Source organism: Pristiophorus japonicus, chromosome 13, assembly GCF_044704955.1.
Source record: "Pristiophorus japonicus isolate sPriJap1 chromosome 13, sPriJap1.hap1, whole genome shotgun sequence".
Taxonomy (NCBI): Eukaryota; Metazoa; Chordata; class Chondrichthyes; family Pristiophoridae; genus Pristiophorus; species Pristiophorus japonicus.
The window spans coordinates 153,929,670-153,949,503 of record NC_091989.1 but is presented as its reverse complement, the minus strand read 5'-3'; the positions used below and the strand labels follow the sequence as shown (position 1 = coordinate 153,949,503).

The 19,834-nt window shown below is 43.2% G+C and overlaps 1 protein-coding gene across 1 annotated transcript in view; it reads right to left on the bottom strand.

The window, feature by feature from the left end:
- slc22a31 (solute carrier family 22 member 31) overlaps positions 1-19,834 on the bottom strand; it is a 92,926-nt gene that overhangs the window by 70,774 nt on the left and 2,318 nt on the right. Inside the window, exon 2 of the mRNA XM_070898157.1 lies at positions 3,274-3,377. Within this exon, the coding sequence (XP_070754258.1) occupies positions 3,274-3,377 (104 nt within the window). The remainder of the gene's footprint in view (positions 1-3,273; positions 3,378-19,834) is intronic.

Genomic DNA, 19,834 nt, shown 5'->3' with positions numbered 1-19,834 from the left:
GTTCAAAGACCAGGCCTTCAAATCTGGCACCAAGCTTATGATATACAGGGCTGTTGTGATACCTGCCCTCTTGTATGGACCAGAGACATGGGCCATATACAATAGACACCTCAAATTGCTGGAGAAATACCACAAACGATGACTCTGCTAGATTCTGCAAATCACCTGGGAGGATTGATGCACCAACTTTAGTGTTCTCGATCAGGCCAGCATCAAACCACTGACCACACTCGACCAACTCCGTTGGGTGGGCTACATCGTCCGCATGCCCGACACAAGGCTCCCAAAGCAAGTGCTCTACTCAGAACACCTACACAGCAAGCGATCCCCAGGTGGGCAGAGGAAACGTTTAAGGACACCCTCAAAAGCCTCCTTAATAAAGTGCAACATCCCCACTAACATTTGGGAGTCCCTGGCCAAAGTCCACCCTAAGTGGAGGAAGAGCATCCGGAAGGGCGCTGAGCACCTCAAGTATCATTGCCAAGAGCATGCAGAAAAGCGTCGACAGCGGAAGGAGCGTGCAGCAAACTAGACTCCCCACCCACCTTTTCCTTCAACGATTGTCTGTCCCACCTGTGACAGAGACTGTAATTCCCATATTGGACTGCACAGTCACCTGAGAACTCACTTTTAGAGTGGAAGCAAGCCTCAATTTTGAGGGACTGCCTATAATGATGAACCTGAATAAACTATATATTTTAATGGATATTTATTTAGTGTAAAAATGTTTTTATCCACTAGAAAAGGGTGTGCTCAACCTCATAAGTATATTTAGTATGTTGCCACCAGGCTCCAACGTCCATTAACTGCCTCAAATTGGGTTACATTTGAAAATCCTGGCTTTACAAGATTACATACGAGTACAAAGGTGTTCATGGATCTCGACTTGTCCAGGGTCACTGATACATTGGTCCGGCGTTGCATGCATCAGTGACTCAGAACAAGTCAGGATCCATGAACACCTTAGTATTGGAACCTGTCCCAGTTTCATTTAAACTTGTAGGTTACAAGGAATAAGGCCATTTGATATGTTGAATCCGTGACATAAGCCAAAAAGATTTTGTTGTGCTGGATTTTAAAAAATGTGCAGGAGTCAGGTTAAAAGTCCAAAATAAATGTTTATTAAACATTTGTACAGCAGTTGTACTTAGCAACATAACTTATCTTTTAACTTTTATACATTTCATGCCAAACTTTTAAATGAACAACCAAACAAAGCAATTATCTGTCCTCCCCCTAAGCGACGTGCGCAACTCCTGCCCCTGTTGATGCCGCTATGTCCACACGTGCCCGTTGTTGCAGACCTGTGCTTCCTCTCTCTTCCTTCCTCCACCCCCAAAGGTTCTCTTTTCTTTCCGACGGCGTGTTTCTTGTTGGGTTACAACAGGGACAGAGCTAGCATGTGTCATTGTGGAAGGCCTGGGTTCCTCTTCGGAATCATCCTCAGCCTGTGGATCAACCTTTGACTTTGGTCTGGAGGTTAGAACATTAGTGGCAACAATGATCACCTGGGTGTGCGCCCCCTTATTGCTGCTACTACCTCTCATCTGTCCCAAAAGTCTTGCCACCCTTAATGACAGTCCCACAATTTCTCCCCTCACCTCACCCATTCTTCCAGCCAGTGTTGCTACTTCATCTCAGTCCCGCTAATTCTACCTTCACCACACCGAAGATTTCCAGGAGCAATGTCGATTGTTGGATGTTCTCCCCACAAGATGTCCTATGTTCTCTGCATCAGCTCTCCCTTCCATCCTCCTGACGTCTCGCAGGTGTGGCTTGCTTGGTTAGCAGCAGGGAGGAAGGAGAAGTGTAGCCAGCACATGCAGTATGTAACATTTAGCCAACCCAGACTGTGCAATTTGCTGGGTTTACCCTCTCTTGGGAAACTGGGCCCAGCTTCCACGTTGATGGTTGGTTTTCTCCTGTAAGATATAATCACATTAGCTATCCACTGCTCCACAGCTGTTAGTTGCAGCCTACTTGCCGGACCTCCTCCAGTTTGTGACCATTCAAGGTTGATCAGTGACACCATCTTCTGCAAAGATGAAAATGGAACTTTTTAAAGAGAGGGTCCTTTTGAACACACACACACACACACACACAAAGGAATCACATTTAAAGATGTTATTGCAGTGCGTAAATATAAATAAAAACGTAAATAAAATGTAAATAAAAATATTACTTACAGTCACTGCTTGTCCGAGGTCCTGCCACTTCTTTGAGTTGTGCACTGCTTCTCGGGGTAATGGACACTGCATTAAACTAAACAACCTGGTCCCAAACTTTTGCGAGTACAGAGGGTTTAAGTTTACTTTTACCGAAGCTCCCCTTGTTTTCAAGAACTTCCCATCTACCTCACAATTATGTCTGCCAGGGCCTCAATTTCTTCGAGAGAAATCTCTTGGTCCTTACAGCTTCCCCTTCTGCGTCGCCGACCTTTTCGCCTTTTCTACGTCCTTCCCTTGCATCCATCTTTTGATTGAAGCTGTATTTCCTACCTGCAAATCCACCGCTGCCACCAATGGATTCTCACTGTGATCCAGACAGACCCTACATGTGCTGATTTTTTGTTTACAGCGCATGTGCAGAGTTTTTTTTCTGCGCATGCGCATGCGCAAGCGCAAGCGCAGTGAGTGGCTCTTATTTTACATTTTTTATTTAAGCGGTGTGCAGTGAATCTTTGGTGCACATTGTCAGCTCCGCCCCCCCCCCCCCCTGCCGAGATGGACTCGGGTAGCGCGGTGCTATAAATAGCTTTCGTTTCGGGGAGACTAGCGAGTTTTTTTTTCACCGCCGACGGTGGGTAGAAAAACGTGTGTACAGGTAAGTGGATGCCAGAAATCTTCATTGGGGAAAATAAGGGCCTAGGTCCCTCAATTTTACACACAAGCATTTTCTATATCCCTCAGTACTGCACTGGGATGTCAGCCCAGATTTTATGCTCAAGTCTCCAGAGTGAGACTTGAACCCAAAGCCTTCTAACTCAGAAGCAAGAGTGCTACCCAATGAGCCACAGCTGACACCTGAAAGGTCTATCTAAACAGGTCAGCCCAGAATTACCCATCATGTAAATCTACTTGCCTTTGTCAAGAAGGATTTTCAAACAGTTCTCTGCTGGAGCATTCAAGCTATTTTCAAACCATGAAAATACTGCATTTACTACGCTGTCTTGAAATTTACAATAGCAGCAGTTTTAGCAGGATACCAAATACTAAAACAAATCACAGTAAGCTTGAGAGGCCAATACCGTGAATCAGAGAAAAAAAAACTTACCCATCAGCAACAGATCCAAGAGTCAAGAATCCAACAGTCCAACCAATTGTGTAGCTCACTTGCTCTAGTGGAACCTTCCAGTAGTTCTCACAAACCAGGTTCCACTTAAAAAATAAAATGAAAACTGTTTAATCTCAAGGAGTACCTTTTCTTTACCGCCTAAAAACATCAAGTAGACCAATATTACTCATTTTATACAGTACATTGTGGTTACAGTTTTATCATTGTCCAATACTCTATTTTACAATTAAATCCTATCTTTCAATTTTTTGGTATTTTAGTCATTCTCAAAGATGAAATTCAGAATAAATATAATTCTCTCCAGCAGACTTCTGCAACTTTAGGAAGTACTGAAAAAAGCACTGTCTACTAGGACGACAGTCAGCTCAGCATCCGGCTCAGTACTTCATGTTCCTGGAGCCTATGCCTCAAACATCAACTTATCTCTCCTTTTTATATATGCTGAGGAAGCTGTAGTATATTTCCACCATTTTCTGCATCATTTGCAATAGAGAAATTGCATGGGAACGGCAATTTCCATAACCACGCTGATATTCAAGATGTAATTTGTGAGCCAACAAATTATTGAAAAGTTGGGGTAAATTGTGTTTTTTTTTAAAAAACAAAAGGCTAAAGTATTAAGGCTCAACAAAGCCATTTTTCTGGACCTTCCTTAGGGTGCTTCACTTACTATATACTAGTCAATACATTGGATTCAACAAATGTGATCTGCACTTTAAATACTCCACTCTCAGTAGTTAAGTATTTTGAGCATCACACTTGCATGCTATATACAGTGAAGGCTTCATAACAGAATTAAACCACACTTGGAAAAAGTTAATCTTTTAACGCATGGTACAGTAACCAAAAATTGAGGGATGGATTATACTGTAGTTTTTTTTGCAGGAAGAGTAAATATATCCTCAGTTGTTAAACTGTATGATGAAAGAAGTCAAGTGATGTGCACGGTCAATATATGCAAAGCATGTGAGTCACTGGCAGTACTAACGACTTGCTTACGACATTCAGGTCAAACAGGTTCCATTAAAATGCTGATGTCTTTTTTAAATTACTGTAATAAAGTGTTATGGTATGGATCAGTATTAGAAATGCCCAGTAAATTAGTTATGTTTTTAAATGACAAAGTTGAAAAAAAACATTAGATTGCTGTAATAATCTACTTTGTCATTTAGTGTATAGCTGAAGGAGCTATCAAAATATATGGTGCTGCTCATGTTTTTCCATGAAGCTTCTCAAATTATTAAGAGTTAATAATATATAGAATTTATTAGTAACCATTGGCATTTGTTTAACAACTTAGACTGTGTTCTAAAGCAGTAGTTCTCAAACTTTTTGGGTTGAAGGATCCCTTTTCAACTGGATTAGTAATCACGAACCCCTTATCTAAATTATACTACAGTACTTATTTCCCACATTACAACAGCAACTACACTTCAAAAAGTACTTCATTGGGTGCAAAGCACTTTGAAACACCCAGTGATGAAAGGAGCTATATAAATGCAAAAAGTGATTATTTGCAATCTTTGTGTGTCCTTCTGCACATGCGCACCTTGGACTCCGCCCCATTTTTGAACATGCACGTCGGATCCGGTCACTCATATGCAGCGCGATATACAAGGAAGTCGGAGCCGAACCATGAACCGGGTGGCGCTCACTGCTGCCCGAGCCTGGAGCTGGTTCTAGGGCTTTTGGATTATCTGCAGGACTTTTGACCAGAATATCGCTGATTAACTATACAAACTTTTACATGGCCTTCTGAGAGAAAAAAAAGAGCTGGGGGGTGGGGGGAGGGGAGAAGAAGAGCGAGAGAGCGAGCGAGAATGACTGGGGGCAGAGAGAGAGAGAGAGAGAGAGAGAGAATGACTGGAGGCAGAGAGCGCACGAGCGAGCGCTGGGGCAGAGAGCGAGAAAGATACTGGGGGCAAGGTCAGGCACTTGGTGGGTGGGAGGCAGGGGGTGGTGGGAGAAGATCTTGACCCATGAGAATAAGCCCTGTCTGTTCCAAGTGATCTCTCTTCTGTCTGGAATCGGCAGTCAGAATGGCTCGAATAACACTTTGCAAATTCACTGATTTGTTGGCAGGGCGGTTCTAATTACACATTCCAGAGAAACAGCTGGGTGTAACTTATCTTCCAAGGAGATCAATCAGCAAGCAGGTCATGTGATCAAGGAGACCCAATCAGAGCATTTTTCTGGACATGCTTATTTGCAAGTCTTTCTTTTACTACTGAGGACATATAAACTTTAGAACACTTATGATTTATTTCTCACAAACCTGTAAACTGTACTTTCACTTGCATACCGTGGTTTAGTCACTCTGTACTTGTGTTCTCTAATTACAGCGTGGTGGCTAAGACTCATTCTGTGGTCAGCTGCATTTATTCAGCTCTTAGACAGAACCAGAAAGCACATATCTATACTCAGCAAACAATGCACTCAGTATTAAAGTATCCCTTCACTAAACAAGTATTTCGGAGTTGATACACATACGCTTAGAAATGTTCCCATAGTGTTGGTCTAACATGGTTGCGTTAATTGTACATGTAATTTTACACATAAGATGCACACTTAATTCACACGTGTATTATTAGACCTGTACGTTCAGGAAACCTTTGTTATCTACTCTTAACTGTAAAGAGTCCACATATTGCAGTTTTACGCACAACGTACATAAATCCCCTATACAGAAAAATAAAGCCAAGTATGATACAAATTAAAGAGACAGACAGACATGCATTTATATAGCGCATTTCACAACCACCGGACGTCTCAAAGCACTTTACAGTCAAAGAAGTATTTTTGGAATGTAGTCACAATGCAGGAAACGCGGGAGCCAATTTGCACACAGTAAGCTCCCACAAACAGCAATATGATAATGACCACATAATCCATTTTTGTGATTTTGATTGAGGGATAACTATTGGTCATGACACCAGGGATAACTCCCCTAATTTTCTTTGAAATAGTGCCATGGAATCTTTTATATCCACCTCAGAGGGCAGATGTCTCATGTAATGTTTTTTTTCCCCCCCATGAAAATGTTGGCAGTCAATCATGAAGGAAGATAATAGAGGTCCCACTCAATAAAATTATTTCAAGTTCAAAATAGTTTACTTGAAAGTGTGAGATCAATCAGGGATCCTGTCATCTATCACTATTTGTCACGACACGAGACCCATCTTCACAGAAAAAAAAAACCACCCCTCTAATTTGTATATCACCATCATCATAGGCAGTCCCTCGGAATCGAGGAAGATTGGCTTCCACTCTTAACATGAGTTCTTAGGTGGCTGTACATCCAATACGAGAACCACAGTCTCTGTCACAGGTAGGACAGATAGTCGTTGAGGGAAGGGGTGCATGGGACTGGTTTGCCGCACGCTCTTTCCGCTGCCTGCGCTTGATTTCTGAACGCTCTTGGCGACGACATTAGATGTGCTCAGCGCCCTCCCGAATGCGCTTCCTCCACTTAGGACGGTCTTTGGCCAGGGACTCCCAGGTGTCAGTGGGGAGCCTTTGAGGGTGTCCTTGTAATGTTTCCGCTGCCCACCTTTGCCGTGAAGGAGTTCCGAGTAGAGCGCTTGCTTTGGGAGTCTTGTGTCCTACGCAGCGGAGCTGATCAAGCGTGGTCAGTGCTTCGATGCTGGGGATGTTGGCCTGGTCGAGGACGCTAATCTTGGTGCGTCTGTCCTCCCAGGGGATTTGTAGGGTCTTGCGGAGATTTGTATATACTGTTCAAACAGCACACATGAATTGTGCCAGCAACTTAAAAGCAAAATTTAAATTGAATTGCCACGTGCTAGTCAGAGTAGGAATCGCAGGATAGCACAGATGAATACGTGGCTTGAGCAGTGGTGCAGCAGGGAAGGATTCAAATTCCTGGGGCATTGGAACCGGTTCTGGGGGAGGTGGGACCAGTACAAACCGGACGGTCTGCACCTGGGCAGGACTGGAACCAATGTCCGAGGGGGAGTGTTTGCTAATGCTGTTGGGGAGGAGTTAAACTAATATGGCAGGGGGATGGGAACCAATGCAGGGAGCCAGAAGGAAACAAAAAGGAGACAAAAGCAAAAGACAGAAAGGAGATGAGGAAAAGTGGAGGGCAGAGAAACCCAAGGCAAAGAAACAAAAAGGGCCACTGTACAGCAAAATTCTAAAAGGACAAAGGGTGTTCAAAAAAACAAGCCTAAAGGCTTTGTGTCTTAATGCAAGGAGTATCCGTAATGCGGTGGATGAATTAACTGTGCAAATAGATGTTAACAAATATGATGTGATTGGGATTACAGAGACGTGGCTCCAGGATGATCAGGGCTGGGAACTCAACATCCAGGGGTATTCAACATTCAGGAAGGATAGAATAAAAGGAAAAGGAGGTGGGGTAGCATTGCTGGTTAAGGAGGAGATTAAGGCAATAGTTAGGAAGGACATTAGCTTGGATGATGTGGAATCTATATGGGTAGAGCTGCAGAATACCAAAGAGCAAAAAACGTTAGTGGGAGTGGTGTACAGACCTCCAAACAGTAGTAGTGATGTTGGGGAGGGCATCAAACAGGAAATTAGGGGTGCATGCAATAAGGGTGCAGCAGTTATAATAGGTGACTTTAATATGCACATAGATTGGGCTAACCAAACTGGAAGCAATACGGTGGAGGAGGATTTCCTGGAGTGCATAAGGGATGGTTTTCTAGACCAATATGTCGAGGAACCAACTAGGAGGGAGGCCATCTTAGACTGGGTGTTGTGTAATGAGAGAGGATTAATTAGCAATCACGTTGTGCTAGGCCCCTTGGGGAAGAGTGACCATAATATGGTGGAATTCTGCATGAGGATGGAGAATGAAACAGTTAATTCAGAGACCATGGTCCAGAACTTAAAGAAGGGTAACTTTGAAGGTATGAGGCGTGAATTGGCTAGGATAGATTGGCGAATTATACTTAAGGGGTTGACTGTGGATGGGCAATGGCAGACATTTAGAGACCGCATGGATGAACTACAACAATTGTACATTCCTGTCTGGCGTCAAAATAAAAAAGGGAAGGTGGCTCAACCGTGGCTATCAAGGGAAATCAGGGATAGTATTAAAGCCAAGGAAGTGGCATACAAATTGGCCAGAAATAGCAGCGAACCCAGGGACTGGGAGAAATTTAGAACTCAGCAGAGGAGGACAAAGGGTTTGATTAGGGCAGGGAAAATGGAGTACGAGAAGAAGCTTGCAGGGAACATTAAGACGGATTGCAAAAGTTTCTATAGATATGTAAAGAGAAAAAGGTTAGTAAAGACAAACGTAGGTCCCCTGCAGTCAGAATCAGGGGAAGTCATAACGGGGAACAAAGAAATGGCGGACCAATTGAACAAGTATTTTGGTTCGGTATTCACTAAGGAGGACACAAACAACCTTCCGGATATAAAAGGGGTCAGAGGGTCTAGTAAGGAGGCGGAGCTGAGGGAAATCCTTATTAGTCGGGAAATTGTGTTGGGGAAATTGATGGGATTGAAGGCCAATAAATCCCCAGGGCCTGATGGACTGCATCCCAGAGTACTCAAGGAGGTGGCCTTGGAAATAGCGGATGCATTGACAGTCATTTTCCAACATTCCATTGACTCTGAATCAGTTCCCATCGAGTGGAGGGTAGCCACTGTAACCCCACTTTTTAAAAAAAGGAGGGAGAGAAAAAACAGGGAATTATAGACCGGTCAGCCTGACATCGGTAGTGGGTAAAATGATGGAATCAATTATTAAGGATGTCATAGCAGCACATTTGGAAAGAGGTGACATGATAGGTCCAAGTCAGCATGGATTTGTGAAAGGGAAATCATGCTTGACAAATCTTCTGGAATTTTTTGAGGATGTTTCCAGTAGAGTGAACAAGGGAGAACCAGTTGATGTGGTATATTTGGACTTTCAGAAGGCTTTCGACAAGGTCCCACACAAGAGATTAATGTGCAAAGTTAAAGCACATGGAATTGGGGGTAGTGTGCTGACATGGATTGAGAACTGGTTGTCAGACAGGAAGCAAAGAGGAGGAGTAAATGGGGACTTTTCAGAATGGCAGGCAGTGACTAGTGGGGTACCGCAAGGTTCTGTGCTGGGGCCCCAGCTGTTTATACTGTACATTAATGATTTAGACGAGGGGATTAAATGTAGTATCTCCAAATTTGCAGATGACACTAAGTTGGGTGGCTGTGTGAGCTGCGAGGAGGATGCTATGAGGCTGCAGAGCGACTTGGATAGGTTAGGTGAGTGGGCAAATGCATGGCAGATGAAGTATAATGTGGATAAATGTGAGGTTATCCACTTTGGTGGTAAAAACAGAGAGACAGACTTTTATCTGAATGGTGACAGATTAGGAAAAGGGAGGTGCAACGAGACCTGGGTGCTATGGTACATCAGTCATGAAGGTTGGCATGCAGGTACAGCAGGCAGTTAAGAAAGCAAATGGCATGTTGGCCTTCATAGCGAGGGGATGTGAGTACAGGGGCAGGGAGGTGTTGCTACAGTTGTACAGGGCCTTGGTGAGGCCACATCTGGAGTATTGTGTACAGTTTTGGTCTCCTAACCTGAGGAAGGACATTCTTGCTATTGAGGGAGTGCAGCAAAGGTTCACCAGACTGATTCCCGGGATGGCGGGACTGACCCATCAAGAAAGACTGGATCAACTGGGCTTGTATTCACTGGAGTTCAGAAGAATGAGAGGGGACCTCATAGAAACGTTTAAAATTCTGATGGGTTTAGACAGGTTAGATGCAGGAAGAATGTTCCCAATGTTGGGGAAGTCCAGAACCAGGGGTCACAGTCTCAGGTTAAGGGGTAAGCCATTTAGGACCGAGATGAGGAGAAACATCTTCACCCAGAGAGTGGTGAACCTGTGGAATTCTCTACCACAGAAAGTTGTTGAGCCCAATTCACTAAATATATTCAAAAAGGAGTTAGATGAAGTCCTTACTACTAGGGGGATCAAGGGGTATGGCGAGAAAGCAGGAATGGGGTACTGAAGTTGCATGTTCAGCCATGAACTCATTGAATGGCGGTGCAGGCTAGAAGGGCCGAATGGCCTACTCCTGCACCTATTTTATATGTTTCTATGAATGAAGGTGTGTGCGCGCGCGGGGTGGGGGGGGAGGCAGTAGTGTAGAAGAATTTTGCGGAATTGGAACTAATGAAAAACATTTGGTCACTGCCTCACAGGTGAGTTAGCTCTTTGCCTTTATTCCACATTCCTTTACAACAGTGACTACACTTCAAAAAGTACTTCATTAGCTGTAAAGTGCTTTGGGACGTCTGGAGGCTGTGAAAGGTGCTATAGAAATGCAAGTCTTTTTTTCCCCCCCCCATTATAAATTTTTATTTATTTATTTATTTATTTAAATGCAGGGTTCTTCAACATAATCTAGGTTTCTCTATTTACTAATAAGGGTCCCGTCTCTCTCTTCCTCCCCCCTCAGTTAATTCAAGGACTGGAATCACAAAATTAACCACGACACGGAAGGAGGCCATCTGGCCAGTTATGATCCTGCCAACGCTATCTGTTCATCTGGAGCCATTTACTGTAATCTCAGGTCCTTGCCCTTTCCCCATAGCCTCCTTTCCCAATTCCCTTTTCGATAATATCATTTCTGCCTCAATAGCCACTTATGATCAAGACTGAGCTTGAAAAATAATTCCTGTAACTACTTACTTTGTTCTTCGAGTGACAATTCTGAGTCTATGTCCCCTTGTTACAAAGTAATGAACCAATGGAAACAATCTTTAATTACTGCTTTCCTGAAACACATTCAAAACTGCTCAACATTAATGCAAAACAAGTACAATCAGGCCAGTGAAGTCGTTTCCAACGACATCAAAATCTAGTGGTATACAATCCCCAAGAGGTGGACTCGTACACCTTTAGAGTCACACCATTTGTTTTTTTAGTTATACTGGGCCCAAGTTTCGGCCTGAGTTGCTCCTATTTTTTTGGAGCAACTAGTTTAGTATGGAGTATGTTAGAAATCGCCATTCTCTGCATTTAGTTTGCTCCAGTTCTAGTTAATTATAATAGTTTCGTTTTAGTACAGTTTTTTTCCCCAAAAGTGGACATTACCAGCCACTTACACCTGTTTTGCAAGTTTAGGCAGCGAAAAGTTACTCCAAACTAACAGAACGGAGTAAGTATCAATTTTTGTACGCTCAGAAAAACCTTGCCTACACTTTATAAATTAGGCACAGTTAGCGCGAGATGGGGGGGTGTAGGGGGGGGGGGGGGGGGAAGTTAGGAGATTTTACAAAGCATTAAACACTTCACTTTTAACCAATAAAGAGCCATCATCAATAATAAATGATAAATCAATAAACCAATAAAAATCAAAAAATAATTAAAATAAAATCAAAAAGTCAATAAATAAAACATTTAAAGTTTCTTCTCACCTATTGCAGCACCAGGCGCCCTCTAACCAAGCCTGCCGAAGAGCTGCTCGGGCGGGGCCCTCCCCCGAGGAGATGCTGGTCGGGCAGGCCCCGCCACTGACGAGGAGTTCGGGCGGGGCCTGCCCCCGAGGAGATGCCAGTCGGACGGGCCCGCCGCCGACGAGGTAAGGGCAGGCAGGCCACTCAGCCCAGCATAGGGGCAACGTCCCTTTGGCCAGGGATAGGGTCGTCGCCCGGAGACAGGACGTGCTGGGAGGGCCAGGAGCTACTGCGCACACGCGCAGCTGCCGGCACTCTGTAGCTCTGCCCCCAGCAGCTTCTGCTGCGCCGCACTGAGCTGCAAATGGGCCTACAGATATCGGGGAATCGCGAAGTTAAGTATTTGACGCTTTTTCAGTTCTAGAAATTAGGCGGGCCTCTCCGAGGTGCACTGATCTACCGAGGATCCGAAACTTGGGCCCATAGTAACTCTACACATACATGCTTGGAGAGCTCCTTTGCTTCTGACCAGAGAGGTTGACATGCAGAAGCAGGATAACTCTGGGTCTGCATCATACAATATAAATACTATTCTGAGAGTGGGGTACAACAATGACCTTAATTTCAACAGCCTTAATCAACGAACAGCATTGCTAGTGGTAGGGCAAGATAGAGGTTCCACTCTTCTTCCTAACTAAGAGAAATATTCAATTAAAAAAAAAGCCACTTGTAGCTTCCCAAAATGACTGATGGAAGAAATTAAACTGACACTGGTTAGATTAGAAGGGAACCATATGTTGTATCTTGTGCTTTGGAAAGTGCATCGAGAGGGTACCCTAACCAGAGTCATCTGCCAAACTAGATGCAAGGACTCATGTCTGCTTGAAGCCAAAGCTAATGAAAAGGACTTTCTTTACTTTGCAAGAAGCCAGAGAAAAGTTCATCATTTATATTAAGCCTGCTTACACTAAAACATTAAAAAAAAACTTCACCCACCAGCAGTGCATATTAGGGAATTGGGCACATGTTATACATGTTTTCCAACATATAAATTTAAATAGTTGGAAAATCACATGCAGCATGCAACTGAAATTCTGACAAGCGAGATCAGTGGACAAGGTTCCCCATCAGTAGTGCAAAGTTGCAAGCTTAACTCAAGTTAGAGAATGTACAATTGGTTCTCATCCAAAGATATTACATCAAAATATTTCCACAATTACATAAATATTCAAATATTGTGTAGTGAAGTGATTAAGCAGGAATAGTTTTTAGTGAGAAAAATTTAAATTTTGATGCTTCAACACGAGGACTTTGCCAGTTGTATAGATAAATTATCCCAGATTTTCATTGGCAATTATGCAAGTCAACAACATTGTTGTGCGATAGTGTGTCGTAGACCTATGGTTGAAGAATCTGTTGACACCACTGAAACCAAGTGAAAGGGCATACCAGGAACCGATCAACATAAGAGTATTGAATTACAAGTTACTAACCAATAATACTCTGTTACAAATTCGGGTCTGCCATAGATACCTCCACAGGCTCAGCGCAGTCAACCATTCCAGTAAGTGGTCCAAACGTCTTATTTTTAGGGAGTGATTCATGTTGCCTTATAGCCTTTTTAACCTTGGTGATATCCTGGAGTATGAGTTTTATCCTTCATCTAGGCTTCACAATTTTATGAAATTGCCAGGATTCCTGTTTCACTATCACCCACTACTAGAACATCACTCCTTCAGCTGAATAGCACCAACTGCACTGAGCAAGGACAATAACCTATTCTACTGAGCCAATGTCATGAAAAAGAGAGAAGAACTTGACTGAACACAAAAGTCAAGTTAAGAATAAATTGTACTCAATATCTAAAATGAACAATTGTCTACTTGTAATGCAGTGGGAGGGAAAGGTAAAAGGGAAGACAAAGCAGAAACCCCAATCTTGTGGAATCATGCTCCATCATAGCATCCAATTTTAATGTAATAATTTAACTGTCCATGAGCATGGGAGGGAGGGCCAAACCAAAGAAATACATACTTACATTTATATAGCATCCTTACCATGTCAACAAAATGTCTTAAAAGGTTGTTTACGCAATTAATTACTTTTCCAATGCAGGCAGAAAGTATCATTTAACCAAGAAGTCATAATGTTGTAGGATTTAATAAATGGACGTTAAATTGTATCCACCCAACTCCATCATATTTTCAATGCAGTTCATATTTGTTTTTCCAAGTTACACTATGTCATCATAAGCAGTCCCTTGAAATGAGGATGGCTTACTTCCACACTGAAAAGGGATGAATTCACAGGTGTTTCAATGAAGGACCTAATATTCCAGATCCCAAACTACATCTTGAAGGGTGGAAGATGCCTTTGAGTGGATTTTTTTTTTTTTTTTTTTAAATATGTGTGGTGGCCGTTGCACCCCAGCCAGCACACGGGCTTGACAGAGCTAGGTCTTGGTCCAGTGGCAAGGATTAACCAAGACGACTGGAGACCAGCTCTATTGTGTACTATTCCAAGAACAGGGAGTTTTCCTGGTGACTTAGTCAATATTGTTCAGTCAATCCATACTGCCAAATTTCAGGGATTAACATCCCGCGTACTGTTTGTAGGAATCTTGTGTGCATATTGTCTGCCGCAGGTGCCTACATAATTTCTATACATAAAATTACTCCTATTATGAATACTCTGTATCTGCTCATTTAAAAAAAATTCCAGTATCACTTTAGCTTAATCATATGATTATACAGCAAAGGAAATAAAGAGCTTGCATTCATACAAACATCTCATGTTGTACTCTGTACACCCCAAATGTTAATAATCAATCAATTAATTGCTGTTGAAATAAAATTACTCTTATTATGTTGGCATCTGCAGCAGACAATATGCACACAGTAGTGTCCTACAAACAGTACGGGCCAGCACACATTGTGATATGTGCGCGCACTTGGTCCATGCAGCAGAGCTGGTCTCCAGTTGTCTTGGTTGATCCTTACCACTGGACCAAGACCGAGCTCTGTTAAGTCCATGAGCATACGTTTAAAAAAAAAATCCACGCAGAGGCATTTTCCACCCTTCAAGATGTAGTTCGGGATCTGGAATATTAGGTCCTTAATTGAAACACCTGTAAACTCATCCCTTTTTGGTGTGGAAGCAGGTCATCCTCGTTTCGAGGGACTGCCTGTGATGACTACCTCAAATTTGTAAAAATATAGGAGGAAACAGAATAGGAGGCATCTGAACACAACTGTACCAAGGTTAGGCATCTCAAATTTGACTAACAGAAAACTTACAAAAAATTATGCAAGAATATCAGCATGCAAGTCATAAATTTCCCATAATCCAATGGATGCTCCAAAAGCCTTAGTTTAGTCAACAATGGTTTAATGCTGCATTTTAACTTTTTTTTTTAGTTTTTTTTTGTTCTGGGATATGGGTGTTGCTGGCAAGGCCAGCATTTATTGCCCATCCCTAATTGCGCTCGAGAAGGTGATGGTGAGCCACCTTCTTGAACCTCTGCAGTCCGTGTGGTGAAGGTACTCCCACAGTGCTGTTAGGGAGGGAGTTCCAGGATTCTGACCCAGCGACGATGGAGGAATGGCGATATACTTCCAAGTCAGGAATGGTGCATAACTTGATGGTGTTCCCATACACCTGCTGTCCTTGTCCTTCTACATGGTAGAGATTACGGATTTGGAAGGTGCTGCAGAAGAAGCCGTGGCGATTTGCTGCAGTGCATTTTATAGATGGTACATACTGCAGCCACGGTGCTTCATTTTCTGAGGAATGGAACTGAACACTGTGCAATCATCAACGAACATCCCTAACTTCTGACTTTATGATGGAGGGAAGGTCATTGATGAAGCAGCTGTAGGTGGTTGGGCCTAGGACACTGCCCTGAGGAATTCCTGCAGTGATTGACCCCCAAAACCACAACCACCTTCCTTTGTGCTAGGTATGACTCCAGCCAGTGGAGAGTTCCCCCTCCCCTCCCTTCCCCCGACTCCCATTGCCTTCAATTTTACTAGGGCTCCTTGATGCCACACTCAGTCAAATACGGCCTTGATGTCAAGGGCAGTCACGCTCACCTCCCCTCTGGAATTCAGCTCTTTTGTCCATGTTTGGACGAAGTCTGTAATGAGGTTTGTTGTAGCTGTATTGGAAGAGCTTGGCTAGAGGTACGGCTAGTTCTGGAGCACAGGACTTCACCGCGACAGCCGGAATGTTGTTGAGGGAATGTTGTTGAGGCTCATTGCACTGGATACAGCAAAAGCTCTCAGTCTCTTCTTGATATCATGTAGAGTGAATCAAATTGGCTGAAAGCTGGCTTCTGTGATGGCGGGGACCTCAGGACGAGGCCGATATAGATCTTCCACTCGACACTTCTGGCTGAAGACGGTTGCAAATGCTTCAGCCCTGTCTTTTGCACTTGCGTGCTGGGCCCCGCCATCATGGAGGATGGGGATATTCATGGAGCCTCCTCCTCCCGTTAGTTATTTAATTGTCCACCACCATTCACAACTGGATGTCGCAGGACTGCAGAGCTTTGACCTGATCCGTTAATAAGATCGCTTAGCTCTGTTGATGGCATGAGGCTTCCACTGCTCATCATGCATGTAGTCCTGTCTTGCAGCTACCTAGGTTGGTATCTCATTTTTAGGTATGCCTGGTGCTGCTCCTGGCATGCTTTCCTGCACTCCTTGCTGAACTAAAAGGGAGGATTCCAGATAACACTATCTGGGAGAGACTTTAATGCATGCAAGCAGCAATGATTGAGCTTTGCTGCAGATGCACCACTCTGCCTTTTTTGACCCAGTCTCCTAACCACTTTAGCCCTATATTTTTGCTAGTTCCCTCCATATCATGGTGGGTGATATAGTGGCATTGGAAAATATTCAGAGGAGAGGTACGAGAATGATTCCTGATAAATTAGATTAGCCATGGCTCAGTGGTAGCACTCTTGCCTCAAAGTTGTGGATTGAAGTTCCACTTCAGACTGGAGCACATAATCTATTCAGACACTCCGATTGCAGTATTGTAGGAGGTGTCGTCTTTCTGATGGGTCATTAAACCCTCAGGTGGAGATCCCATGGCACTATTTTGAAGAGTAGGAGGAGAGTTCTCCTTAGTGTTCTGGCCAATATTTATGCCTCAACCAACATTACTAATAACAGTCTATCTGGTCAATATCACATTGCTGTTCATGGGACCTTGCTGTGTAATAATTAGCTGCTGCATTCTCTACATTATAAAATTAACTACAATTCAAAAGTTGGCTGTAAAGCACTTTGGGTAGTGCCGCAGTCGTGAAAGGTGCTATAGAAATGAAAGTGCTTTCTTTCTTTAAAAGAATCTTATTTACTCACATAGGCTTAAATAGCTGGGCCTATTGATCTAGAGCAGTCTACACATAAAGGTGATTCAATAGGGGTTTAGAAAATAATGGACTGGATTGCGTGCCAATAGATAAGATTATTTCAGTTGGAAAGATTGGGGAGGCCCAAGGAACATGCATTTAACTACATAAAAGTAGGAAAAGGCTGGATGTTCAGCAATTCCTTTTTCTCCCCCAAAGAGCCACAAGCCTCTGGATTGGATTGCGTTGGCGGCTGGTGCGGTGTGTATTGTCATTATGTACATTCTGTCTGTAGCCACCAGATGGCGTCATTGTTGGAGGCTACTGAGCAGCATGCACATGGTGCTGCTCAGGTATAAAAGGCCAGCCATTTTGAGAGTCAGGCACTTTGGGCCCAAATAAAGCAGAGCCCAGGTTGTACCTTGCTTAGTTAAACTGAACCTTTATTGCATACATAACATGTACGGACTCTCTGAATGGCTTCAGGAGGGAGCAGGACTGTTTCTTGGCTGGGGCAGAGATTGTATCATGTAGAAGGCAAACTGATTAAGAGAGAACAAATGCATGGTCCATGTAATCGCCTGGACTGCATGAAGAGGTCAAAGAGGAGCTTTCCCCGAACCAGTTATTGGCCCTGGGTTTTTAAGATTTTTTTTTGCCTCTTCAGGAGATTACATGGCTAGAGGGGATGGTGGAAAGGTGGAGGGAGGAAGTGTCTACTCAAGATGCTACAGCCACCCTGAGTGTGGGGCAGGCTTGATGGACCTGCCCTTCATTTTCATATGTTCATATCTGCTTTCCTGCCCTCTCAAAATTAATTTTGTTCAAGTGACCAACCTCCTTGTCCCTCAATTCCTTTTCCACTTACTTCCTTTCTATCTTCCATGCTAGCTGATATGAACTTGCCTTCAAAAAACCAACACCACCCACCTCCTCAGAAAAAACGATCCAAGACCGATCAATTACCAACCTAATTCGAACATCTTAGAATGTGTCAGGGCTTCTAATTCTATTCCCAGTTCTCCAGAAACGGTCCTTGAATCACACTAATCTCTCTTCTGAACATCTCAACAGCCAAAACAGGCTTTTGCAAAAGTCACAAATGACATTCTCTTAACTTGATCGACATGTATTATCCCTCCTCACTCTTTCCAAAGGTGTTTTATACAATCGACCAAATCATTTTCCTCCAAACCATCTTCTCTGTCATCAGTTCCATAGGGCTGTCTTTAACAATTCTATTCCTACCTATCTGAACACATTCACTGCATCTCCAGCAATAGCTTTTCTTCTCTAGGAACACACATAGAACTGGCTCGAGGTGCTAAATGGCCTGTCATTCTTGGAGATCATGGCTGAACTGCGACCTAACTCTCCCATGCAAACATCTTCAGAGATCAAGAATTTTGCCTTGACCCCTCCTCATCTATAGATTGCCCCTCAGCAGTATCATTTGCAGGCATGGGGTCAGTTTTCACAGGTATGCAGACGACACTGTGCTCTACTACTCCACCATTTCTATTGACCCGTGACTCCATGCTGCCAGGCTGCTTGTTCAATATCGTCTTGAATGAGTTAGAACTCCAACTCAAAATTGAAACGGCCAAAGCATTGTTTGTGGCACCCACTGCAACTCCATTCCCCTTCCTTAGCAATGCTCGGGCTAAAACAGTTTGTTTGCGAGCTTGGTACCCTGTTTGACCCTGAGCTGAGCTTTAAATCTCTCATCCTATCCATTACCAAAACTGCTCACTTCTACATCTAACACGTCTTAGTCACCTCCAGACTTAACAATCCCAACATCCTCCTTGCTGGTCTCCCATCTCCAACTTGTTCATAAACCCTACTGCATGTATCTTGTCCCACACCAAATTTTGCAAACCCATCTATTCCCAGCCTCACTTCCCATTTTCAAAGCAAATAAAATCTTCATCCAGCTCCATAAATCACTTCATTGCCTCACCCCAGCCTATTTCTGCAGCCTCCTCGAACACTATGTTCCCTCTCCTAAATGCCCTGTTCCTCATACTCGGGTCTCTCGTGCATTCCCTCCTCCACCATTGGTGGCAGAGGTTTCCGCTGCCTCTGTCCTATGCTCTGGCCCTTCCTCCCTGGACTTTATCTCCACCTTTAAAAACCTCTCTAGTCTGTCCCTAATTTGTCCCCTCCTAGTCAGACTGTTTCTTTATAAACAATTTGTGTAGTGCTTTGGTATGTTTCTTTACATTAAAAAGATGCAAGTTATTGTTGATGGCGAGATATGTTTAGTACATTCAATGAAACTGCAGTAGCTACTTAGTTTAATTCAATGTTCCAATTATTTTGCATCTATTTCAAACTGCAGATACCAACAAGGATCTTCACATCCTGCTTCAAGATTTATACACAAATGAGGCAAGAATTAGAACAGCCTATTCCAAATTTGCATACCCACAAAACTCAGGACAAATTAGCAAGTAGGAAATGAAAGTGTAAATAAGTTGCTTGGTCCAGGGTTTGCATACTACAGATAGACTGAAGTTTAGGCACCCTAGCTTTAAGAGCAAAATACTGACCGCAAATCTTTGCGCTACAGAATTAGCAAACAGTGTTGTCACACAAAGCTAAACTTTGGATGGACAGATGCAAATTAGTCTACACTCAGAAAAAAGTTAAAAAGCAACACACATGCTTTTCAGGAGTTTCACATCAGTTCACATCACATCATGCCAAAAACCTAATTAAATCGCAAGAATATTTCTTCAAAAATGGACTTTACAATGCAGCATTAGAATATTTAATTAAATTAAATTGCATTT